This window comes from Orcinus orca, chromosome 5 (genome assembly GCF_937001465.1).
Source record: "Orcinus orca chromosome 5, mOrcOrc1.1, whole genome shotgun sequence".
In the NCBI taxonomy this organism is placed as follows: domain Eukaryota; kingdom Metazoa; phylum Chordata; class Mammalia; order Artiodactyla; family Delphinidae; genus Orcinus; species Orcinus orca.
The window spans coordinates 67,573,168-67,599,388 of record NC_064563.1 but is presented as its reverse complement, the minus strand read 5'-3'; the positions used below and the strand labels follow the sequence as shown (position 1 = coordinate 67,599,388).

At 37.5% G+C, this 26,221-nt stretch overlaps 1 protein-coding gene across 4 annotated transcripts in view; it reads right to left on the bottom strand.

Moving 5' to 3' along the window:
- SENP2 (SUMO specific peptidase 2) overlaps window positions 1-26,221 on the bottom strand; it is a 40,753-nt gene that overhangs the window by 11,480 nt on the left and 3,052 nt on the right. For 3 of the 4 annotated variants that reach the window (XM_004278451.4, XM_033403201.2, XM_033403202.2), the window contains 13 exons: window positions 23,260-23,393; window positions 22,543-22,609; window positions 20,576-20,666; window positions 17,169-17,337; window positions 14,961-15,064; window positions 13,179-13,273; window positions 12,548-12,599; window positions 9,995-10,058; window positions 8,042-8,218; window positions 6,153-6,284; window positions 4,508-4,711; window positions 3,432-3,511; window positions 1,265-1,349 (listed from right to left, as the gene is read on the bottom strand). In XM_004278451.4, the coding sequence (XP_004278499.1) occupies window positions 1,265-1,349; window positions 3,432-3,511; window positions 4,508-4,711; window positions 6,153-6,284; window positions 8,042-8,218; window positions 9,995-10,058; window positions 12,548-12,599; window positions 13,179-13,273; window positions 14,961-15,064; window positions 17,169-17,337; window positions 20,576-20,666; window positions 22,543-22,609; window positions 23,260-23,393 (1,454 nt within the window). Of the gene's footprint in view, window positions 1-1,264; window positions 1,350-3,431; window positions 3,512-4,507; window positions 4,712-6,152; window positions 6,285-8,041; window positions 8,219-9,994; window positions 10,059-12,547; window positions 12,600-13,178; window positions 13,274-14,960; window positions 15,065-17,168; window positions 17,338-20,575; window positions 20,667-22,542; window positions 22,610-23,259; window positions 23,394-24,755; window positions 24,951-26,221 lie in introns of all 4 variants that reach the window. The other variant, XM_033403200.2, reaches the window with a different exon arrangement.

The window sequence follows — 26,221 nt, the reverse complement described above, 5'->3', positions numbered from 1 at the left end:
GAAAGAGAGAGACAAATACCGTATGCTAACACATATATATGGAATTTAAGGAAAAGAAATGTCATGAAGAACCTAGGGGTGAAACAGGAATAAAGACACAGACTTACTAGAGAATGGACTTGAGGATATGGGGAGGGGGAAGGGTAAACTGTGGGAAAAAAAAAAAAAAAAAGATCCAGCACGCGGCAATAAAGATCCCACGTGACGCAACTAAGACCCAACACTGCTCAATAAATAAATAATTTTTTTTTTTTTTAAAGAAAAGGAGCCATTAGGGCTAAAAGATGTAAGCTTTTATTTCATTTTATTTTATTTCCCGGTACGCAGGCCTCTCACTGTTGTGGCCTCTCCCTCTGCGGAGCACAGGCTCTGGGGGCGCAGGCTCAGCGGCCATGGTTCACGGGCCCAGCCGCTCCGCGGCATGTGGGATCCTCCCGGACCGGGGCACGAACCCGTGTCCCCTGCATCGGCAGGCGGACTCTCAACCACCGCGCCACCAGGGAAGCCCTGCGTTTTTTAATTAATTATTTTTTGGCTGCATTGGGTCTTTGTTTCTGCAAGCAGGCTTTCTCTAGTTGCAACGAGCGGGTGCTACTCTTCGTTGCAGTGCGCAGCCTTTTCACTGTGGTGCCTTCTCTTGTTGTGGAGCACAGGCTCTAAGTGCTTGGGCTTCAGTAGTTGTGGTGCACGGGCTTAGTTGTTCCGCGGCATGTGGGATCTTCCCGGACCAAGGCTCGAACCCGTGTTCCCTGCATTGGCAGGAGGATTCTTAACCACTGTGCCACTAGGGAAGTCCCAGATGTATGCATTTTTAAACCCTGAATGAGATTCAAATCTGGCAAGATCCAAAGCACATTCACAAATAGCACACCTGACTGTTGAGGACTCATAGCATCGGACGCTTAAGATCTAAATATACAAATTTCTCAGATAAGTTTTGAACAGGAGCTTTAAAATTTCCATTAATGCCAACCAAGAAAAGTAGCTGGCTTGAATTTATTGTGTTGTGTTTTTTTCTCAATTTTTTGAGACATGCAGATATTTAACATTTATAGTTTAAGAAACAAGATAAAGGCTTAAAAGCAAACAACTTGGTTAAATGAATTTCTGAAGATTTAGAAGTGATCATTCTAACGATGTACACCTCAGGAGAATGCATGCCTAAGGATGAGTGAGTAAGGGGAGGAAGGAAGCCAAGTCTAAATAATACGCTACTGACAGGAAATGCAACAAAGTATTTGAAATACAGATGATCACCACTTACATGTGGCTTCATGCTGTAGTGGGTCCACTCTAAAACATTCAGGTCAATATTTCTTTTGGTCTTACTTTCATCCTGTAAATACTGACTGAAAAAACAGCAAAGAAGGAATATACTGATGAATCCCTGTGGAGACTTAGCATTATGACTACAAAGACATCGTGATGTTTAATAGACCTGTCATTCTCAAAGCCATCTCTGTTAGATTTTTTTAAATATGATTGTTTTTGGCTTTTTACATTTTATTTTGTGTTTTTTCTGATTACAAAAATTATATATGGTTATATTTTAAAAATTAAAACATAATATGTAAAATGCAAAAGACCCCATAATAACCACTATGGAAATATTTACTATTAATGGTTTGCTGTTTGTTCTTCTAGTTCTCTACTCCACCCCATTTTAAAACACACATTTTATTCTATTAAAAAAATTACTTCATTCTATAACTTGCTTTTTCTCACTTAAAAATAGATATAAAACAAGACATCTGGCCTGGAGTCTTAAAAAGAAAAGGCACTGCCATGGAAAACAAAAAAAAATGTAGGAGACTATTCTAAACTAAGGGAGACTAAAGAGACATTACTTACATGCATGAACCCTGACTGACTTCCTGGATTAGGAAAAAAAGCTATAAAAGATACCTGACGATATCAGAACATGAATCATATATTATTACACATTAGTGGTTGTCAACTTTCTTAAGTGTGATAATGGCATTGTGGTTATATAAGAGAATTTCCTCATTGCTAGGTGATATATACTTAAGTATTGAGAGTGATTTAATTTTATCCAAATCTCCAGAGGGTTATCAAATTTAACACAGGCATCTCAGTTCTCATCCTAACCTACATAAAAGGGAAACCAGTGCTATGCTAGGGCATGCGCTCACAACGGAAGCAGCAATATCACCCCCAGAGAGGTGAAAACTGGTTCTTAGAAGGCAAAAATCTTAGATATTTCAATGGTTTGTAGCCCTCTAAAGCTCAACCCAACAAACAAAAAAAGTCTCTTCCTTAATACTATTTTCTCTTGTCATGGAGAAATTAAATTAAAAAAAAATTTGGAGTGGGGAGGTGATAATGAAAAAAATTGAGAAAAGTTGGACTAGGGGCATCAGGAAAGGGAGGGGGCCTCAGATACCCAAAGAAGCTGAACTCTTCATATATTAAAAAAGAGAGAGAGAGGGGGGAAAGAAAAGTATGAATGTTATAAAAGTATGGTTTTTTGGTATCTTATTATAAGCAACAGACAAAATTTTGCTGTATGATTCCAATGAAAACATTCGTAAGTATGTGATTATATGTATGTGTATGTGCGCACGTATGTATGTATGCACATTTTACATACATCTTAAGCAGAAAAGACTAGAAGGAGATAACTGCTTTATAAACAATTTGGTGTATCTTATGATTTTAAAAAATTTCTTCTCTACATTTTTTATTCAAGATAAACACCCATAAATAAAAAGGATCTTTTACACTAAAACAACATCAAAAAAGAAAGAACTGAATTATTGTTAACTTTTCTTCACATCATTCAACAAGAGTTCCTTACTGAAGTATCCTTATTAAAATTATCCAAGTATCCTTACTAAAATTAAAAATTGGAACCTGAAATTGCTTCCAGTGGTCATAAGTGTTTCAAAATAGACTTATTTCACTGATTTGCTTCCTCTCTGTGAAATTCTTGTCATCACTTTACATAGCTAATAGATGGCTATGCTTTAAAGGCAGGTTTCTAGCAATTACTATTAAAACAGTTACCTACAAACCATGTTTTAACTTAAAAATTACCTCCAGGTTCTATGAGATGAACCAAACCATCATGGAAAGCACAGAGACATCAGTGAGTGGGCTTAAGAATTCAGAGAACTAATGTATCAATCCCAGAGAAATCTAATTCAAATCACGGGATTCTCATCAAATATATTTTACATTATGACATATGACAAACTTGTTTTCAGTGATGCTATTAAATAAGATTTCTCAGTTAAGATCAGATTTTGGGGTTATTTTTAGACAAAAAGATGGATTCAGGTCAAGTTGTGAACAACTAGGAAGACAGCTCTCACTACACATTAGACTACCATCCACCAGAGGATGGAAAGAAAGACAACTTAACAAAGGGCACACTGAGGCAACACTGAAGTTTTTAAGCCTTTACTTACAGGAGAATCTCACAGATCCTGTGGCCCTTTTGTCCCATAGAATCCAGATATTTAAGACACTTTTTTCTTAGGTCTATCACCTATAATGGAAAAATGCAACATCCAGAAACAACCATCACAAAAAATGAGAATTTTATTTCTAAAAAGATAAGCATTTAAAAAAATATATGTAACAACATGAATGTATTTCTAAGACACATTTTTCATAAAACATCACAGATGATATGAGCTCCATGTCTATAAAATTATATTTTTCTATTCCTAGAGAAAGGCATAGAAACTTATTCCTTAAAACATTAGTGGTCCTCTCAGAGTGATGAGACTTTTTTTTTTGCCTTTTTCTTTATACCTTTACTACAATAAACCCGTTATCATCTCGTAAACAAAAGTAATAAAATAACCCACGTGTATTAAAATTCCTATTAAAAATCAAAGCTCCTCCACTACAGACTGTCTTGTAGCTTTCTAAGTTGTTCAACTCAAGAACTAAGAAGGGACTCTGCAGAGTATGCCTTTAACATATACTACAGGACTCTCACTAGACAGAAGAGTCGCCTTCATTACCAGCACACTTCATTTTATTGTGCTTTGCAGACACTGCATTTTTCACAAATTGAAGGTCTGTGGCAACCCTGCATTAAGCAAGTCTATCAGCGTCATTTTTCTAACAGTGTTTGCTCACTTCATGTCTGTGTGTCATATCTTGGTAATTCTTCACAACATTTCAAACTTTTTCATTATTAATATACTTGTTATGGTGATCTGTGATCAGTGACCGTTGATGCTATTGTGAAAAGATTACAGCTCACTGAAGGCTCAGATGATGATTAGCATAAAAAGTATTTAGCAATAAGTATTTTTTAATTAAGGTATGTAGATTGTTTTTTAGATATAGTGTTATTGCAGACTTAATAGACTACAGTGTAGTGTAAACATAACTTTTATATGCACTGGGAAACCAAGAAATTGATGTCACTCTCTTTATTGCGATATTTGCTTTACAGCGGTGGTTACTATGCCTGCATTTAACAAAACAGTCATTATCCAAACTCCAACAATTAAACCTCTCGACTTACCACCAGGCTCCAATGTACCTTCCGATGAATAGGCACCAGAATAAGTTCCTGTTCAAAGAGATTGACCCCTTTGGTCCATCTTTTCACTGCTTGGTAACCCCCAGACTTTAATTTTGGATAGAAGAAAGTACTGAATGCATAAAGTGCTGGATACCCTTGTTTTTTATTTCTTTCCACCAGGAGATTCATGTAAAAATTAATGACCTGTAATATCAAGAGAGTAAATGTTAGAATATGGCAAGTATATTATCAAAACTAGATTTCTACCTAACTCAATTAGGATGAATTAGAAAATAAGCTGAGGGAAGGGAAGGCACTAAGGCAGGGGATACAAGGGCTGTCTATGACAGAAGATGGAAAACAAAAAATGATCAGTGCAGGGACTTCCCTGGTGGTGCAGTGGTTAAGAATCCACCTGCCAATGCAGGGGACACGGTTCGATCCCTGGTCCGGGAAGATCCCATAAGCCGCAGAGCAAATAAGCCTGTGTGCCACAACTACTGAGACTGCATGCCACAACTACTGAAGCCCACGAACCTAGAGCCCGTGCTCCGCAACAAGAGAAGCCACCGCAGTGAGAAGCCAGCGCACCGCAACAAAGAGTAGCCCCCGCTCACCGCAACTAGAGAAAGCCCGCACGCAGCAACAAAGACCCAAAGCAGCCAAAAATAAAATAAATAAAATAAATGTATTAAAAAAAAAATGATCAGTGCAAAATGGGAGGGATTAAGAAGGAATGAGACTGTACTTTTGAGGCATGTGAGTAAGAGAGACAAGAGAAAGAACTCAAGGAGAAAGTCTGCAACAATGAAAAGGTATATGTAACTATATCACACACAAAATATGCAAAAATATTAACTGGAAGTGAATTTTACTATATATAAATTACACCTCAATTAAAAAAAATTAAATGGAAGGAAATACACCAAAACATTAGTATTTTGTTTACTTTTGAGTTGTGCCACTTTCAAACGATAATGTTTTTCCTTCACTTTTCCTGTATTTTCTAAATTTTCTATAATAAACATATTACATTTATAATGTGAAACAGAAACATGCTAATTTTACAAGAATGTGTTTATATGTCACTAGTTATAGCAGGGAGGAAGGAAGGCAAAGGGAGAAAATGCAGGGGCTGAGCAGCTGGGTAAAGAACCAACTGGGAAATTGGCAAGAACCAAGAGCTACCTTTAGCTAAATACATAAGGATACAAGATGACAATTGGGCAAATTTTACAGTTATCACTCAAATGAAATAAAGAAAAAAATCACATAGTGTACATACAGTGATCAATATATTCCTTTATTATTGAAAAAATAAACTGGCTCCTATAAGAATTCATCTAAAATAAAGTATCGCTTGCTTCCTTCCATTTATCACTTGCACCCAGGATTTATAAAAATCTCACTTAAGACTAGTAAGTGGTGGATGAAACAAAGCACAAATGCAGAAGAGGGAAACATTGCTAATTAAAGGCAGCAAACAATCAGAATTAATCATGTTTTTAAGGTTTAAGATGTTTTTGTTTTAGAAAAACTAAAGCTGCTTTACCAGCCCCTTTTAATTGTGTAGAAACCACTATGGTTACAGACAGAAAATGACTAAGCATAATGATAGTCAAAGGGGGAAAAAAAGACAACTTACTTCATCATTGAGCCAGTGATAGTTCTTCAAGGTCTGGATATCTCCTCGAGTGATTCGTAATTTGAAAGCACTACTTAGGATCTCATCCTGTGGGCCATGGCCTAGAGCATTACTGATTTCCTTTTCCATGTCCTGAATTACAAAGTCCAGAGGTTGCTACTTTAATATGGAACCACTATCAGATACTGAAAGTCTGAGATTGAAAAAAGCTTTTCAGGGCTTCCCTGGTGGTGCAGTGGTTGGGAGTCCGCCTGCCGATTCAGGGGACACGGGTTCGTGCCCCGGTCCGGGAAGATCCCACATGCCGTGGAGCAGCTGGGCCCGTGGGCCATGGCCACCGCACCTGCGCGTCCGGGGCCTGTGCTCCGCGACAGGAGGGGCCGCAACAGTGAGAGGCCCACGTACCGCAAAAAAAAAAAAAAAAAGCTTTTCATCTCTGTAATACCTGACCCTTAATAAAAACAGATCATCAAAGACCTACTAAATTTAAGTAGGAAAGAATTTCAATTTAGGAGCACAAAGCAATCTTACTACTAATGGTTATAAAAAATGCTAGTTCAATTATTAACTTCTGAAAACAATAATTTGATAATAATATTTAAAGTATACTCTCAATTATCCCACTACCATGTGGGATACATGAGCCAAACATGTACCAGATGCTTGAAGCACACCATTAATCCCTGCTTGTGGGGAAAGTATTATCACCATTTTACAGAAGAGGTAAAGCTCAGAGAATTTTGGTTACATGGTCAAAGTCATATAATGATTAAAAGGCAGAGCCAAGATTTGAACACAGGAGTGTCTCACTCCTTAGCCTTTGCTCCTTTCACAATACTATAAAAGCATTTTCATACTTTCCTTATCTACCTCCTGAACTTTTATTTTAAAACATCAAAGTAATAAAATTAGGAATCAAAGAGATCATTCTATCTACTTTTGACATGAAGAGAGTAAGCAGAAACTAGAAAACTAGGCAGCAGTCTAGCAACTGAGACCTTATTGAATAGATGGCATCATTCTAAAGAATTACAAAGAGAAATGCATATTTAAGCTATAAGCCTGAATCTATAAACCAAATAGAAGTTATTTCATCCAAATATTTTCAATACTGCTCCCCCCCACTAAACACAATTTTGTAATTTTATGGATCTCTCTCTCTCCACCTGCATGCCCAACATATAGTAAGTGCTCAATAAATATTCACTGAATAGGACTACCACAACAATGGAGGAGTCAAGATGTGGGCTCACCTTTAAAATGAGAATTTTTAACTACCTTCATTTCCTTGTTTTCTATAAGTTTTTACTTACAGAAACGTTTAAAATACAATAATCATTGAAAGGGACATTTTAGTGAACCATAATCGCTTAACAAAAACCTCAATGAAGGGGAGTTCCCTGGCAGTCCAGTGGTTGGGACTTGGTGCTTTCACTGCCTGGGCCTGGGTTCGATCCCTGGTTGGGGAACTGGGATCCCACAGGCCATGCATCTTGGCCAAAAATAAACAAATAAAATTAAATGTTTAAAAAAAAAAAAAAAGAACTGCAATGAACTCCTTCCTAATGTCAAACCCATACAGTGTAACTCAAAATATTTTAAGTTTAGAAAAAGAATCTACAAAGAACCCATTATATTCCAAGATATGTGACAATCCTGTCTACTCACATTTGCTGAAATTAATCTAATTCCTTAGGCCACTTTCACAGATCACTAATGACCAGTGTAGCCAGTGACTGACCAGCCCTTGGGCATGATTTCCTTCATACATACATTCCCTAGCCTGGAGAAACTCTTCAAAACAAAACATTCACTCAAGTCTTAAATAACTGAGGTTATTTAAAAACATGCCCCTTATTCTGATCAACACAAGAAACAAGAAACAACACCTCTGTAAGTTCAAGAAGATCATCTGTCCTTTTATCCCTCTCTTTGCTTGAGTAATTTTTTTCTTTTGTCTCAAGTATTGACATCTTCCTCCTGAGTAAGCCATTGCTTCCACTGCCCAGGCGCAGTCGGGCTGACACTTCTTCAGATAAGTCAGGTTCCAGCTGGAGTCCCCTCCTCTGATCAAAAAAGTTCCCATATTCTACTGACATGTTTGATACTTGCACATATAAACATACATAACACATGAAATATAAAACAGCACCATTATCTTGAAAGAAAAGAGAATTAGTAAATCCCCAAATGAATAAAGTAGATTAAGCATATCTGCCTGTCCCTGGAAGAGGGAACAAAAATGGTTCAAGACCTAAGGCTCACAACAGGACACCTCAGTTATAAACCATGAAGCAGAACATTTGTTTTCCCTGGAGGTAGCAAGAAAAGTATTTTCAGTTTTCTTATTTCAATTAAAAATAATATAGTTAAAAGACATTTTGAAAAGCTTTAAAAAAGCAAAAAATATGACCCATAATCCCACCACTCAAAATAAACCACTTCTATCCTTATACCAAGTAAACTTGTTCTACTTCATCCTTTTAAAAAACTAATTATATATTATAGAAAAATGCACAAAACATTAATGTGCCACTTAATTTTTGTAATATTAACACCTATGTAACCACCATTCAGGTCAATAAACAGAATTTTGCCAGCATCCCAGAAACTCTGATAAGAATCTTTCCTTATCATGACTCTACATAACTGTTAATACTGAACTTAAGTCATCTGCTAGGCAAATTTATCTAAAATTAGGAAATTTATTTAGAAATAAAGCATTGGGGGCTTCCCTGGTGGAGCAGTGGTTGAGAGTCCGCCTGCCGATGCAGGGGACATGGGTTCATGCCCCGGTCCGGGAAGATCCCACATGCCGCGGAGCGGCTGGGCCCATGAGCCATGGCTGCTGAGCCTGCATGTCCGGAGCCTGTGCTCCGCAACAGGAAAGGCCACAACAATGAGAGGCCCGCGTACCAAAAAAAAAAAAAAAGAAATAGAGCATTGGACTAGAGCTACACTCTCAACACACGTAGCCAGTGCTCTTTACTCTAGCTAACTGCCAGGTATACTGGTCCTAGGAAACCAGTAGCTGCTGGCCCTTCCACATGGTCCCAGATCGCAATGCCTTCAGGTTCAGCAAGGATAGAAGCAGGATGTAGTCTTTAGCCAGGTAACAAATACATTAGAGAAGGGAACAATCTAAGACTTAGGACTTAAGATCATGACTTAAGACTATGACTTAGCCTTAAGACTAGTTCTTATGAAGATATCAAATGGGAAAAGAGAATCTTGATCAGACTGATACTCAACACAAAGCAGTTCCCTAAACTTTGGTATTTCTATTACCTAAAATATGAAATAATCTAAAACTTCAAGTTTGCATTTAGTTTAGGAATATAATTCTTTTGGATGTGGAGTGCTTAGTAAACACTTTGCCACTATTATTTAAAATGTTGGTATTGCTATGGAGATCATTGGGACACTTCTTATTCTGATACTTATATAGAAAATGTAAAATCCAATTAAGCAGAAGATTGGTAATATTTTCAAATAAATATGAAATCTTGAATCTGAAAAGTGCCGAACAACTATTTTCCCTAAAGATGTATGGTTTTAAAAAATTCTCCAAAAGAAGCCAGGCAACACAGATAAAGGTTGGGATGGAGGCAAGGTAGTCTCTCTTACAAAGGTCGCGATAGCACAGAGATAAAAATCTTGCAACTCAGAAGAAAGCCAAAGGTGTGTATCCTCAATGCCTGCTGCTTCTTCAAAGAAAACAACGGAATTAGAAATCAAAGTAACGTATATCGTATCTTTCTTATTTTTCATGGGCCCAAAATTTTAACATAAGTCAGGTGAAAGAGTAAAAGACATAAAATTTAACTAGGGTTTCTACTTACACCTTCATTTTCTAGTCTGATTCCAAGTGTCTTCTCTGTATCAGAAAGTTTCCCCTTTGAACACCTGAGGAAAAAAAGTGAGAGATTACAGACTGGATGACTGTAATCTGATACATATTAAACTAGTTTCAGAAAGAAGATTTAATAATTGTAAACAAATATTGCCTTGAGTTTATATAGTCCTCTAAACCAAAGGTTAGCAAAATTTTTCTAAAAAGGATCAGATAGTAAATATCTTAGCTTTGCAGGTCTTATGGTTTTTGTCACATCTTCTCAACTTTCATTGTAGTTTAAAAGTGGCCAAAAGTAGTATGTAAATGAATGAGTATGACTGTGTCCAATAAAACTTTACTTACAAAAACAGGCAGGTGGACCAGATTTGGTCCATGGGCCATAGTTTACCAAACTCTACTATAAATGAACCAACATCCAAAATCCTAAGGCACACAGAACTGCCTTCACTGTTCATATACTAGAGATGCTGACCACCAGAAATGCCCACCACACCCACGCTCTTATCTAAGCAGTACCTATGCCTCCCAACCTCTAATGCCTAGGGGAGAAGGGCACCCTCCCAAGCTAGGGTGGACATCTGACACAAGAGGTACCTATGTACCCACATATGCTGACCAGCTACCAGAGCTGAGAAGAGTTCACAATTCCTCAGACATGGTTACTCATAAATATAGTTTATAAAGTAAGAAAATAATATGTCAATAGATGGAGAGATATACCATGTTCTTGGATTGGAAGAATCAACATTGTGAAAATGACTCTACTACCCAAAGCAATCTACAGATTCAATGCAATCCCTATCAAACTACCACTAGCATTTTTCACAGAACTAGAACAAAAAATTTCACAATTTGTATGGAAACACAAAAGACCCCGAATAGCCAAAGCAATCCTGAGTACGAAAAATGGAGCTGGAGGAATCAGGCTCCCTGACTTCAGACTATACTACAAAGCTACAGTAATCAAGACAGTATGGTACTAGCACAAAAACAGAAAGATCAATGGAACAGGATAGAAAGCCCAAAGATAAACCCACGCACATATGGTCACCTCATCTTTGATAAAGGAGGCAGGAATGTACGGTGGAGAAAGGACAGCCTCTTCAATAAGTGGTGCTGGGGAAACTGGACAGCTACATATAAAAGTATGAGATTAGATCACTCCCTAACACCATACACAAAAATAAGCTCAAAATGGATTAAAGACCTAAATGTAAGGCCAGACACTATCAAACTCTTAGAGGAAAACATAGGCAGAACACTCTATGACATAAATCACAGCAAGATCCTTTTTGACCCACCTCCTAGAGAAATAGAAATAAAAACAAAAATAAACAAATGGGACCTAATGAAACTTCAAAGCTTTTGCACAGCAAAGGAAACCATAAACAAGACCAAAAGACAACCCTCAGAATGGGAGAAAATATTTGCAAATGAAGCAACTGACAAAGGATTAATTTCCAAAATTTACAAGCAGCTCATGCAGCTCAATAACAAAAAAACAAACAACCCAATCCAAAAATGGGCAGAAGACCTAAATAGACATTTCTCCAAAGAAGATATACAGACTGCCAACAAACACATGAAAGAATGCTCAACATCACTAATCATTAGAGAAATGCAAATCAAAACTACAATGAGATATCATCTCACACCAATCAGAATGGCCATCATCAAAAAATCTAGAAACAATGCTGGAGAGGGTGTGGAGAAAAGGGAACACTCTTGCACTGCTGGTGGGAATGTGAATTGGTACAGCCACTATGGAGAATAGTATGGAGGTTCCTTAAAAAACTACAAATAGAACTACCATATGACCCAGCAAACCCACTACTGGGCATATACCCTGAGAAAACCGTAATTCAAAAAGAGTCATGTACCAAAATGTTCATTGCAGCTCTATTTACAATAGCCCAGAGATGGAAACAACCTAAGTGTCCATCATCAGAAGAATGGATAAAGATGTGGCACATATATACAATGGAATATTACTCAGCCATAAAAAGAAACGAAATTGAGCTATTTGTAATGAGGTGGATAGACCTAGAGTCTGTCAGACAGAGTGAAGTAAGTCAGAAAGAGAGAGACAAACACCGTATGCTAACACATATATATGGAATTTAAGAAAAAAGAAATGTCATGAAGAACCTAGGGCTAAGACAGGAATAAAGACACAGACCTACTAGAGAACGGACTTGAGGATATGGGGAGGGGGAAGGGTGAGCTGTGACAAAGCGAGAGAGAGGCATGGACATACATACACTACCAAACGTAAGGTAGATAGCTAGTGGGAAGCAGCCGCATAGCACACGGAGATCAGCTCGGTGCTTTGTGACCACCTGGAGGGGTGGGATAGGGAGGGTAGGCGGGAGGGAGATGCAAGAGGGAAGAGATATGGGAACATATGTATAACTGATTCACTTTGTTATAAAGCAGAAACTAACACACCATAGTAAAGCAATTATACCCCAATAAAGATGTTAAAAAAAAAAAGAAAATAATATGTCAAAGAAAACTTAGAATAAACTGAACCATGTACCTCTTTTCACTTCTCACTGAACATAGAGGTCCCCTTGTTTCAACAACTCTATCTGTGAGGATGATAAAAAAAAAAGAAAAAAAAGCATTTCCTTTATTAATCAATCATATAGCTGGAATTTCAATTTACGGTTTCCAAAGTATCAAGATATTAATTTACACTGAAATGCTAAAATGGGTTCCAAAGACATTAGCCTCCATACAAATTAATTTGCTTAAAAACGCATAAATCTCTTTCTCCTTTAAGTATTATCTTTAGTGTAAACTGACTAATATCTGCTCATCTGGTAAGCTATCATTTAGTGTCATTTAGTGAACAGCAAGTGGAGAAATACAAGGAAATTAATATAAGGAATACAAAGAAATTAATTTTAGGCTCACAAAATATACACTACGATATAGAAGCTAGGAATAATAATCAAGAGGTATTTTATAAATTGGCTTTATTTTGAAATAGCATTTTTAATAAACTACTGGTACTGGTAGTACCCCATCAATGCCCTGGGGTCTGATAATGTTTTAAAGTTTGGTACACCATCTTTTACTAGTATGTCATTTTTCAATTTTATATGCACTTGAACTAAGTTCAATATATTAAGACTATTAAGATAGAGCTAAATCTGGGAACTCACATTGTTTTGGAACAAACTGAGTTGTTTTGACTCCATGACTTTGCTCTTGCCCCCAGCCTTTGGTCTTTAATGTGTCCATCTGACTTCTTTGAGAACTTAGAAACACAAAAAGTGAAGAAGATCAGATACAAAAGGAAAATCTATTATAAGTATTCATTATCTCTTTCTGGTAAGCTTCTCCAAACAGGAGTTATTGATAACCCAGAAACGTCAAATTACAAGAGAAAGGGTGCAACATAGCATCATCTGGGACTAGGATAAAAGGAGTCTAATCCTGATTCTAATATTCCAGCCAAGTTACCTAACCTCCAGTTTCTCCATTATAAAAGTGGATGTTCTCAATCCCCAGCACCATCTTGACTGAAAAATCTCAGCATGATAACACCCAAGTTAAAAGATGAAAAATTTTAAACGATATACTGAAATGGATCCCAAAACAACACATTAGAAGAACATAAGAAGAAAAAGAACAACAACCAAAAAAACATAATAAGCAAAATAGTTTGAGGATTTTGCTGACATGACAAAACCAATAGTTCATTAGTTCAATAGTTCACTGCTTCCAACAGTGGCTAGTCAAAATGGAAAAAAATATGAACATTCTGATTGACTAAACTGAATTTCTTTTTAAATAAATTTCTTTATCTATTTTTTGGCTGTGTTTGGTTTTCGTTGCTGGGCGTGGGCGTTCTCTAGTTGCAGTGAGCAGGGGCTACTCTTCAATGCGGTGCGCGGGCTTTTCATTGCGGTGGCTTCTCTTGTTGCGGAGCACAGGCTCTAGGCACGTGGGCTTCAGTAGTTGTGGCACAAGGGCTCAGTAGTTGTGGCTCACGGACTCTAGAGCACAGGCTCAGTAGTTGTGGTGCACGGGCTTAGTTGCTCCACGGCATGTGGGATCTTCCCGGACCAGGGCTTGAACCCATGTTCCCTGCATTGGCAGGCAGATTCTTAACCACTATGCCACCAGGGAAGTCCCTGAATTTCTTTTTAAAGTTCACAACCAAAGTGAAAATTCCCAAAGTTAAAATTGTTATTTCTGCATTCAACAAGCTAGACAGTCTCGTGACTTCTTCACCTTCAACTTACTGTTACATAATTTCTGGGACTCCCCTCTGTGTATTCTCACACCGCTTGTTAGAATTATCAAGTAGACCTCAAACCTGAGCTCACATATTTTTTGTCCCCTTGTTTACAGGGAAATAAAAGCCCAGACATCAATTCCTTCTGCCATTCGCATCTGTTTGGTCAACTCAGCACAGTTAATTAACAAGCAGTCTTGTAAGGAAAACTTCTTATGACCTGGGATGAGTTTAATCTTGTCTCTAGAGTGGAAGATTTCCGACTGTGCTAAGATGCATCCACTAGGATGCCTCAGAGACTATGTGTACGTGGCAGGGGTGGGGGTGGGGGCTGGGTGGGAGGAGATGAAGGGAGGGAAGAGCGGGGGAGATGAGGGGGAAAAAGAGAGGAAGACAGAGGTCATGAGAAACTTGTGTTGGGGAGGTTGAAAAAACTCTCTGCTCCCTGGGAACCTGACTTCAACCAGTGAATCCACTTTTCTGTGTCAGAGTTTTATGTAAGAGTTCACTTGAACAAAAGCTAACAGAAAATTCTGTTTTGTAAAACCACTGTTCTATATAATCCATCAGTACAGACAAATTACAGGGCTCACTCTCTCAATATTAATCTCTTTTTTCAACAAAGCCCTTCCCACCAATCCCTTCTCCAAAAATAAAGAAAAAGATGTCTGGCAAAGCATTGATCTTGGTAACGCATCTTTACCTATGATGAGTTGAAGTAACAGGAGGAACAGTGTTTCCATGACCACCTTCTTTAAGTCGCTCCAATAACCTTCGGTATTTCTCTCTCTCCTCTTTTTGAACACCCTAAATAAAAGAAAGCATTTAGATAACTACCAGCACATCAAACCTATAATTAAATCATAAACAAAGACTAAGAGGTCAAATGCAGCTCATAGATGTGTTTCATTCGCCAGCACAGTGTTTTTGTATTTTAGTGTTCTTTTAATTCCTTTAATTACCAACTTTATAAATTAAAAAGAAAAATCCAGTAACATCTGGTCTCTTTTGAAACACTGTATCAACAATCTGGAGCTATGTAAGACTATTTATTCCCTTTGGTCACCTATTCACTCCAGCCCATTTCACTCATTTACATTATCTGCTAGACCTTGGTAGCATCTGAGTTTTTGACAGTGAAACTGGGTAAACCACAAAAAACTCAGCAGAAATAATCCACTTGCATATTCAGAACATTCAGCTTCCGAAACAGAACTGGTCTTACCAAAGTCACTAACGACCCTCTATGGCCAGATCCAATGGACACATTTTCAGCTCTTCTGTCAATTGACCTCTCTCTCCAGCATCTCACCCTGCTAACCTCGCCTTGCCTTCCTGGACAATACACTTTCCTGATTTCTTTTTTTTTTTTAATATTTATTTATTTTCTTTATTTTTTTAGCTGTGTCGGGTCTTAGTTGTGGCACGCGAGATCTTTGATGAGGCACATGGGATCTTTTGTTGCGGCACGCAAGCTTCTCTCTAGCCCTGGCGTGTGGGCTCCAGGGCGCGTGGACTCTGTAGTTTGTAGCACACAGGTGCTCCCATTGAGGCGCAAAAGCTCAGTAGTTGTGGTGCATGGGTTTAGTTGCCCCGCAGGATGTGGGTTCTTAGTTCCCCAACCAGGGATCGAACCTGCATCCCCTGCATTGGAAGGCGGATTCTTTACTACTGGACCACCAGGGAAGCCCCTCTCCTAACTTCTTCTTATCTTCTCAGTCTCCACTGAAGATTATTTCTTCTGCCTCCCTGTAAATGTCGATGGTTCTGCCCATTATCTCTTCTCACACTACATACTCTCCCTGAATAAGCTCTTCAGCTCCCTTGATTTATCTAACACCAATATGCAGAAGATTCAGCAATGTGTCCCTAAGCTTGCCTTCTTCTCAAAACTCCCATATATCCAAAAGTCTACGGGACAGGTCTTCTTGCGTGTTTCACAGGCACTTTAAACAATGTCCATAACTGAAGTCATCACCTTCCCCTAAACACACAGGGTATCCTGGTCAGTGACACATATTTATCCAAGATTGAAATCTGGGACTCAGGCTCTTCCATCTAACCTTATATCACACTTAACCAGTATGTCCTTGCTAATACTACCTTCTAATGTTTCTAGAATATGGCCTGTGTATACCCCATACATATCTGCTCAATCCCGTCCCTTATTTCTTATCTAGGAGGTGCTGAAGCCTACTTTAATACCTCTCCTTAAAATCCCCTCCAGGGCTGCAGTCCATTCCTTTCTCTGCCTACTTGCTTGCTGATTACAACAATTAATGTATAAGCTCCTAGAGAACAGGGACCATATTTTATTCAATTCTGAATTGCTGAAAACTGGCAGAGCACCTGGGACCCAAATAAACATTTCTTTGATGAACTAAGCCAAGTGGCTCAGAAAACCATCTAGCAAATTGCAATAGGTGATGGTCCGGGGGAAATGCCAGAGACAGGAATAGTTCTAAATTCTCCTGGAATAAGTGAAGACTTCAAGAGGGAAGGGAAGATTGTTGATGAAGACATCATGCTAGGTGCCCTAAAAATGGAAGGAAAAAGCAGACATGTACACCATTTACTTCCCTTACTTAGTCACAGTTATTACAGCTTATACAAGAAACAAGTTAGAATAATTCAGGCACCCAAAGAGAAAGAATCTATAATTGTACCTTTTCCTAATATGATTCCTTTTTCTTTCCTTTACCTGAAAATTGACTACATATATACAGAAGAATACATATAAGCATTGGAGTCAAATAGGGGCCAGATATAGAAGGGAGACTGGGAAATTTACAGTCCCTGTACACCCATTTATACCTTTTGTATTTTGTACCACAGAACATATACTATTTATCCCCACCCCACCCAAATTCCTAAAACTGCTTTTAAAAGAGATCAGGCTAAAAGGGCTTACCTCCTCCACAGTACAACGGGGACGCCTCAGACCCTTGCCACCCTCTTCAGAAATCATCTCTGTTACAACCTGTTCCTGAGGCTTCCACGTTAAGGAACTCTCCAGATTGCCTTTGCTATGGCGACGGCCACCTGGTCTTCTATTATAGGCTTCTGAGCTCAAAGTAAAACTGAGAGGAAAAAAAAAAGAAAAAGTTATTCCCAAACGGCTTAAATTGCTGGAATTTAAGCTCCAGACAATCCTGTGATTAAGCTGTCTCAGGTTAAGCTTGCTCCTGGCAAATCAGACAACCACCATGCACAAAAATTAGATCTCTAGAGCAGAGGGCACCCCAGAATTCTGCTATGGAATGTCTATTCCCAGTCACCAGGGCTTCCACATGAAAGCCTTTGCCTTTTTCCTCATGCCCAATTTTCCAACTCCAACTCTGGCTTAGCTCGCTATTACACAACATACCCTCCTCTGGTACTACACTTTTCCTTTAGTCATTTGGCACCATTGAAATTAACTATTGGTGTGATTGATTAATTATTGGTGCCACTGTGGGACTGCATCCCACACTAAACTTTAAAGTCCATGAAAACAGAGATTTCATCCTTCCACCACCGTATCCTGGTACATGATCTAAGCCAAAAGGCACTCAATCAGTATCTGCTGAATACTAAATTAATGAATACTAAATTAATAAATGCTAAAGAATGCGAAGCCATGAAGCCCTCACCTAGTCACTGTTGCTGGTTGATAGAGCCTGCCTCTCTTGCCATTACCGACAATGGAACAAACTGACATCATACCTCTCTTGATGTGAGGTTTAAGAAAGGACACATCACATATGCAGTATTTTTACCAAAAAATTTGCATAATCTAAAATAAATCATGAGTAAACATCAGACAAAATTAAGGGATTCTACAAAAGCAATGCTTTGTACTCTTTAAAAATATTCATGCTATTACAGACAAAGAGAGGCTGAGGCATTGTTCCAGATTAAAGGAGATCAAAGAGACATGAAAATTAAATGTAATACATGATCCTGCCCTGAATTGTGGGCCAGAAAAAAAGAATCTCTATAATAGAGAAATTTAAATAAGATTATATAATAGTACTATATCAATGTTAAATTTTCTGATTTTGGTAATCTGTGATTATGTAAGTGAATGTCCTCATTCTGAGAAATAAACACACTCAAGTACTTATGATTAAAGGGGCATGAGTCTAAGACTTACTCTCAAATGATTCAGAAAAAAATATTATGTACATATAACAGAGAATGATAAAGCAAACTGGAAAAATGATAATAACTGGTGAACCTAGGTCAAATGTATTCACCTACAGAGTTTCAAAATACTGTACATGAAGCAAAAACTGACATAACTGGATGAGAGAAATAGTCAAGTCCACAATTACAGTAGGAAACATCAACACTCTATACTCATCAATCAATAAAAAAGTAGACAGAAAATCAATAAGATCTGTAAAACATTATCAGCAAACTATTAATAACTGATATTTACAGAACACTCCACCCAACAATAGCAGAATACACATTCTTTTCAATGAACATGGAATATCTAGACTGAATATATTCTAGGACATAAACAAATGTTAACAAATTTAAAAGGACTGAAATCGTACTAAGTATATTCTCTGACCATAAGGAAATTAAACTAGAAATCAGTAACAGAAAGATATCTGGAAAGCCCCAAGTATCTGGAAATTAAACAATATAATTCTACCCTTCTAAATAATCAAAGGTTAAAGAGGAGTATGAATGAAGAGTAAAATGAAGAGTATAAGCCTGATTGCAGAATTAACCTTAGTTTCAGCTTAACCAGTTTTCTCATAATTACATTCAGATTATTGATCTTTTCAGAAATACTACATTAGGTGATGATGTCCTGTTCAGTGCAATGTATCTGGAGGCCAGGATGTGAGTTTGCCCACTGTGGGTGATTTAAACTTTGATCCTTTGGTTAAGGTGGCGTCAGGCAGGTTTCTCCACTCTGAAGTTACTATTTTTCCCTTTATAATTAGTAAGTCATTTGTGGGGAAAAATTCTGAGTTTATGTAAATATTCCATACTTCATCAAACTTTTACTTAGTAGTTTTAGCTCAACTGACAATTCCTGTATATATCAGTTATTACTGAGACAGTTAAAAGATGGTGATTTTCTAATTCCATCATTCCTTCTACACTTACTAGCTGGCATTCTACTATAAAGACCTTTTCCTCCCACACTATGTATTTATTTATTAACTTGTATTCTTGTCTTTATTCATCTGATGCTTAAATTGTCCCCAACTGGCCAGTGAAAGCCCCTTTAAGTTTCCTCCTGTGTCATGTTGATAATGTCCCCAAGTGGCTCCTTTAATTGCTGGCACAGGACGTTCCACAATCATTTTTTACTTTATCTCTCCTAATCCTACAATCAGCCATTTAGCCACCTCCAGGGAGCCTTACTTTTTATAGTTAGTGTCTCATTTTCAAACATGAGTGGACAGCCAAGGATTACCAGGTATTTGAATAAGAATTCATAAGAAAGATAAAACCAAAATAAACCAAAGGGGGAGGAGTAACTCAAAGGAAGCAGACAAAGCAAGGAGGAGAAGAAATTTTAAAATAATTAACAGCTTTAGAGAGATAAGAAAAGATATTGTATCTCTATAATAAGAATTTGATGGTTGGAGAAAGAAAAAGCCATGGGGAATAGGAAGTGGGAGGATGCTTACAACTTAAAAACTATGAAGCCAAAAAAACCCACAAAAGTATACATATATGTTTATCTCAGTGGTAGAACATTTTTTTAAAAAAAGGGTAAGGACAAAAACAAAAGAGAATATATACAAAAATTAAATTAGATCAATCCATAGGGTCCAATATCCAAGCAACAGAAGTTCCAGAAAGTGAGAACACAGAGAGAAGAAAATTACTAATAAAATAATAACAGTTCATTGTGTACATGATTTCTGCACTGTTCTGAATGCATATTATACTTCAAAAAAAAGTTTAGAAGTGAGTGACAATTCTTTTTTAAAAGGTTTTAAAGGGCATTCCCTGGCAGTCCAGTGCTTTCACTGTCGAGGGCCCGGGTTCAACCCCTGGTCGGGGAACTAAGATCCCACAAGCCACATGGTGAGGCCAAAAAAATAAAAATTAAAAATAATTTTAAAAATTAAAGGTTTTCAAAATCAGATTATATAGGCATATGATATATAGGCATATGATAGAAAAAGTAACACACACTTGAGTACGTCTCTCACCAGCTGTATGATATTTGGCAAGTTACTAACCTCAGAGTAGTTACTTAACAAGATTACATAATAGAATAAAAGTGAGAATGCCTAGCAAGAGTGAGGACCTAAAAATTACTAAGTTTCCATTTACAGAAAAGCAGAACTTAACACTTACCCAAAGGAAGGCAGGACTCTGCGTGGCTGATCTCGAGTTACTGTCACTCTGATCTTTGGATAGTCACTTATTCCATTAGGAGATTTATTACCTATTTTTGAAAACCATTTGTAATTGTAAAAGAAAAACAAAAAACACACACAAAAAAACCTGTGAACAGTCTGCATTAGAAAAGAAAATCTGGACTTCCCTGGTGGCACAGTGGTTAAGAATCCATCTGCCAATGCAGGGGACACAGGTTGGAGCCCTGGTCCGGGAAGATCCCACATGCTGTGGAGCAGCTAAGCCCGTGTGCCACAACTACAGAGCCTACGCTCTAGAGCCCGTGAGCCACAACTACTGAGGCCTCATGCCACAACTACTGAAGCCCACGCACCTAGAGCCCATGCTCTGCAACAAGAACAGCCACCGAAATGAGAAGCCCACACAGCACAACAAAGAATAGCCCCCACTCGCCGCAACTAGAGAAAGCCTGCTTGCAGCAACAAAGACCCAACGCAGCCACAAATAAATTAAATTAAAAAAAAAGAAAATCTGTGAGCAGTCTATACTGTAGAACTAAATATCTTATTTTTTCAAATTCTATTACTTTCTAGCACACATTTTGTAAAAGTTAAAGGAAACGCTTAGTCTGTCTTTGCTCTCAGGTAAGTAGTAACAATTCATAGGAAAGCTTTACTAGTTTTGCTTGCTGGGGCCAACAAAAGGCATGAAGAACTCAATGATTATAAACTCTGTAATCTAATCAAATTGAGTAAATTTTTCAAACTGTTTCTTCTTCTCAAGAAAACAGAAGTATTTTTAAATGAAAATCTGCTTTGTTACTACATTTCCCCGGAAGCTTCTAATACCTGTGAGATGGTTACTATACCTCAAAAAAGGGTAACAAAATTTTCGTCAGCCAGATTATCTGCTGGAGCTACTACAGGGGTTTGGAGTCCCTGAGAACTCCAAAATGCAAAGAGGTCTAAAGCTCAAAGTTTTTTCTTAAGTCAGTAGCAGCAAAACATGAACTGACCTGCATTCATTTGTTTGTAAAACCTGACTTGAATCAATGTTCAATCCTGTTGGGGTTTTTTAAATAATATTCAATAAACAACTGAAAAATGTGGAATTCCCAACATATCTCCAAGCATTTCCGATTTGAGATTGTGGATTTCTTTATATAAGAAATCTGCCCTAGGAATACCCATGCTTCTCTGACTAGGCTACACAAACCCACAGAAATATAGTGCTGGTACTTCAGGCACAAGATAAATCTACCATCCTCTCTATATGTCAATTTTCTGAACCCACAACTTCTCTAAAAGCTCTTTTTCCCCCTTCCTCTCAAACTTTACAAGCTTATCTGTGTGGCAGAGATCACAATCATTTTCAGGACTCTGGCTTCTTCCTATTTTTCCCCACCAGAGCATTTTATATAGTATATATAATAATTACAATTCAATTTTGGGGTCTAAGGATGATATAGAGATTCCTAATCCACAAAACCATGAGAACTGGGAACCTAAGGTTGCTCCCCCATCAGATGATGTCCCTCAAAGGCAGGGTTTTATGAGTTTGTTATTTTATTATGTTGTTATTTTGCTATTTTGTTATTAAAGGTTTTATTATTCTATTATTTTGTTTTGTTATTTTGCTACTAAAGGTTTTATTATTTTGTTATTCCTGATAATTTAGCACAGTGTCTGACAGAGTAAGCTCTCAGGTAACACTTTTTTTTTTTCCTTTTTAATAAATAAGCCCTGATCTAAGTCACATTAAAGACACTGATAAAGCAAACAGGAAACATAACAGTAAATTCAAAGACAATACTAAAGGAAAGCTATTTGCTTTTTAGAATGGTAGGGAGAATATATCTGTGTTCTCATCTGAAGCCAAATCAGTGTTTTCCTTTCACATTCCCAAAACTCAGAGAACACAGGCAGGAGGAGGTAGGGAAGCAGAAATGTTCTTGACCACCTCACCCAGTTTCAGCATGTTGTTCCAGGATCCGGAATCTGTCAGTTCAGAAGATGAAGAGTTCGAAAATACCTTAAAATCAAAAAGAATCATCTCTGTATTCACTCTTAGAATTTAAATAAGTCTTAATATGAAAAAAAAATCACTCTATTGGTGATGATTTAGTTACCTCACAGAAGAAACTTCATCAGTAAGACCAAAGGTTTAATTTGAGACTCACAAAATGATGTAAAAAGTAACAATTCCAGATTCTTCACACATACTTAAACAAGAAAACCAGATGTAGAGTTGACTCTTGAACAACAAGGGTCTGACCTCTGTGGATCCAACTAAATGCGGATTTTTTTCAACAGTAAATACTAGTGTACTACATGATTACTGGTTGGGAATCCACGGATGCAGAACCTCAGATATGCAGAACCAAGGATCTGGAGGGCCAACTATGTGAGTTTTTGACTGTGTGGAGAGTTGGGGCCCATAACCCAAGCATTGTTCAGAGGTCAACTGTATTAGTAATTAGGCTCCTTATAAATATTTTTTAAATGTGCAATTTCTTAATCTTTCATTTTTTTGGTCTCTATATCAAGGCTAATTAAGACATGAACATTTCGGAAAGAAGTCATTCTACATATTAATTCCTAAAAAGAGAATATTTCTAAAATTTAACTTTAATGGTTAAGTACAAAGACCAGTAGCCCCAGTGAAGCCTTATCCCCACTGACCTCTCCTGAAGGGACAACATTCCGTGTTCCATTACAAGCAGAAGTCACCATGGGCTTTGTGGTCAGCTGGAATGGGAATCCAAATAAGCTGGCAGCATTGTAGAGACTGTTTTTCACTTGGTGAATAAAGCAACCTAGAAAGTGTAATATAGATTACATATACATATATAGAGTACTTAAACTTTTAGCAAAAAAAAAAAAAAATTATATCTTAGAAAAGGCCTCTCTCAATTTTTATTAGAAGTCCTATCTTCAACCATTGAGAGAAAAAGGTACCTGTAAAAATAATTTTTCTCATATCTGAATAACTGTAATTCTAGCATTAGCATTTTGGGTTTTTTTTTTTTAGTAAAATATCTAGGAGGTTACAAAAGCATGAAACCATCATTTTAGCAAATCACATACTGATTCACAAAAAAAAGTCCTGAAATGACAGCTTTTAAGCAATGAGTTCCCCAAAATATATACTGTAAAATAAATCTTTTCCAGGGACATAAGGGCATAACTTAGACAACCTGGAACATATAGTTACTAGGTATGGCAGAATTCTAGGAAGCATTACCATTTACTCACTGGTTTGTCCTTACTTCTCAGGCAGGTTAACAATATAGCTGTCCTAAACAACTACTTACTACCTTGGCTATATCCAGGATGCAAGTGAGTGAAGTATAAGAATATGTGGCTCCTAAACGTCTAAGGAGGAAACAAAGCTATGCCTCTACTGGAGAAGATGTGTTGGAAGATCTCAGACTCACCCCTCCCTGCCACCAAAAATAAAGATTACAAAATAAGTAAGCAAATAAATAAGGGGGAGGGGTAGATTTCAATGCTTTCCCCACTTCCTCCTTTTATCACACTATGCGCTTCTCACTTCCTACACTGCTGATTTGTTTTCTACAATTTCCTTTCTATTTCCTAATTAAGGTTTTCTAAAGCTCTAGTTTGAGATAAAAGGGTCATCATCTTAACCATATTCTGCTTTAGAGAAAAATACCCTGAAAGTGAAATGGTGGCTTTTAAACATCAAGCACTCCAGAACATATAAGATATAAAATACTTTCCAGGAAGATAGGGGAATAACTTAAACAACAAGAAAGATGTGCTAGATGCGTAAAGCAGAATCCAATTTGAAGTAATCTGTCACTATAGAATAGTTAGAAGTACCAAAATTTGCAAATGCCTTGTTTCTCATTTTAGGAACTGCAGAGAATTCCAGGTTATCCCTCTAATAATGTTGAGGGATATCACTTACATTCTACTGTGCTATAAATGGGAGAAAAAGAACTTTAGGGATTGGTGCTTATCATCCAGATTGGCATCCAGACTCCAAACGGCAGGAAGTACTCGTAATAACATAAATGCGTAATAACATAAGTGCGCACAAAAAGTATTGTGATATTTATTTTCCCAAAAGTTTTGTCAAAATCTGAGTATGCCCCAAAATTATGTCAAAAGAGCTCATTGATTAAAAGAAAAAAGCAGGCAGGAAGGCCCACCTCATCTGTAAAATGAAGATAAGACCATCTTATTTTGCTGAGACTAAGTAGATCGCTTCAGATCCCTTTCATCTGTAAAATCATGAATCTGCAATTCTAAGCTGCTTCTTCTTTTCACTCTTCCTTTTTTTGTCTCCAAAGCAGCCAACAGACTCATACTGTCCAATATAGGAGCCAGTATCCACAGGTAGTTACCTAAGTTTAAATTTAATTAAAATTAAATTCAGTTCCTCAGTTGCACAGCCCCACTTCAGGTGCTCAACAGCCATCATCTCAGAGAGTTCTATTGGCCAGCACTGCTAGAGACCTCTACAAACTCTACCAGAAGTATTATCTCTGCTACCCACTGCTTCCCCCTTGGCTTAGGTTCCCTTCTATAGTTTCTAGTCAGAAAATCTTAATATATATTTCGTGGAAATCATGGACGGAGAGAACCTTAACATACCAGAATTATTTCAGGAACCTTCTCTAATACCACCATCAAAGTTTTTTGCTTTCTGTTTTTAACCACATACAGCTGTTTATTTATATTTTTCTATAAAATTGACTCACGTTTTTTTGCTAAACAAATGTATTTGTGAAAGGTAACTTTATATTACTACTGTTGATGTAAAGCAACCTTATTTGCCTTATGAAGAAATGAAAACAACAATATTAAGTTCTAGCTGGGCCTGTTAAAAAAGGGAAGATTAGCATGTATTAGACAAGTTTTAAATACATACTAGCATTAAATCAACATGTTTTCTGCTTAAAATAATCAGAAATTTAAAATAATTGAAAAGGATACAACATTTTTAGTTTATAACATAATTCAGATGATACTTAATGCTATGAATGTTGTATCTCCTAAAATCATTTATTTCTTGAATTGGTATCTATCCTGTGCTTTGGGAAATACTGTCCTAATGAATTCAGTATAAATTCCTGGCATTCAAAGTTCCTCTGTATTTTGAACTCTCTCTTTGATCAACTTTTTCACTAAGTTCTATTTGCTATTTCCTGAATTACACAATTTCCCATACTGTTCCCTCTGCCTAGAATGCTTTTCCTTCCTATTACTCTCTGTCGATACCCTATCTATCCTTCAAGACTCATTTCACATATTAGATCCTTCATCAAATATTTACTGAGACTCTTTTTTTTTTGTGGTACGCGGGCCTCTCACTGCTGCGGCCTCTCCCGTTGCGGAGCACAGGCTCCAGACGCACAGGCTCAGCGGCCACGGCTCACGGGCCCAGCCACTCCGCAGCATGCGGGATCCTCCCGGACCGGGTCGCGAACCCATGTCCCCTGCATCGGCAGGCGGACCCCCAACCACTGCGCCACCAGGGAAGCCCTACTGAGACTCTTAACCAGAAGAAAATTGGACAGTATTTTGTTACTACCTTTCTTATATCACTTATCATATCCTCATAGACATTAGTATTATTTATGTACTTGTCTTAAAACCCCCCACTATATAATCA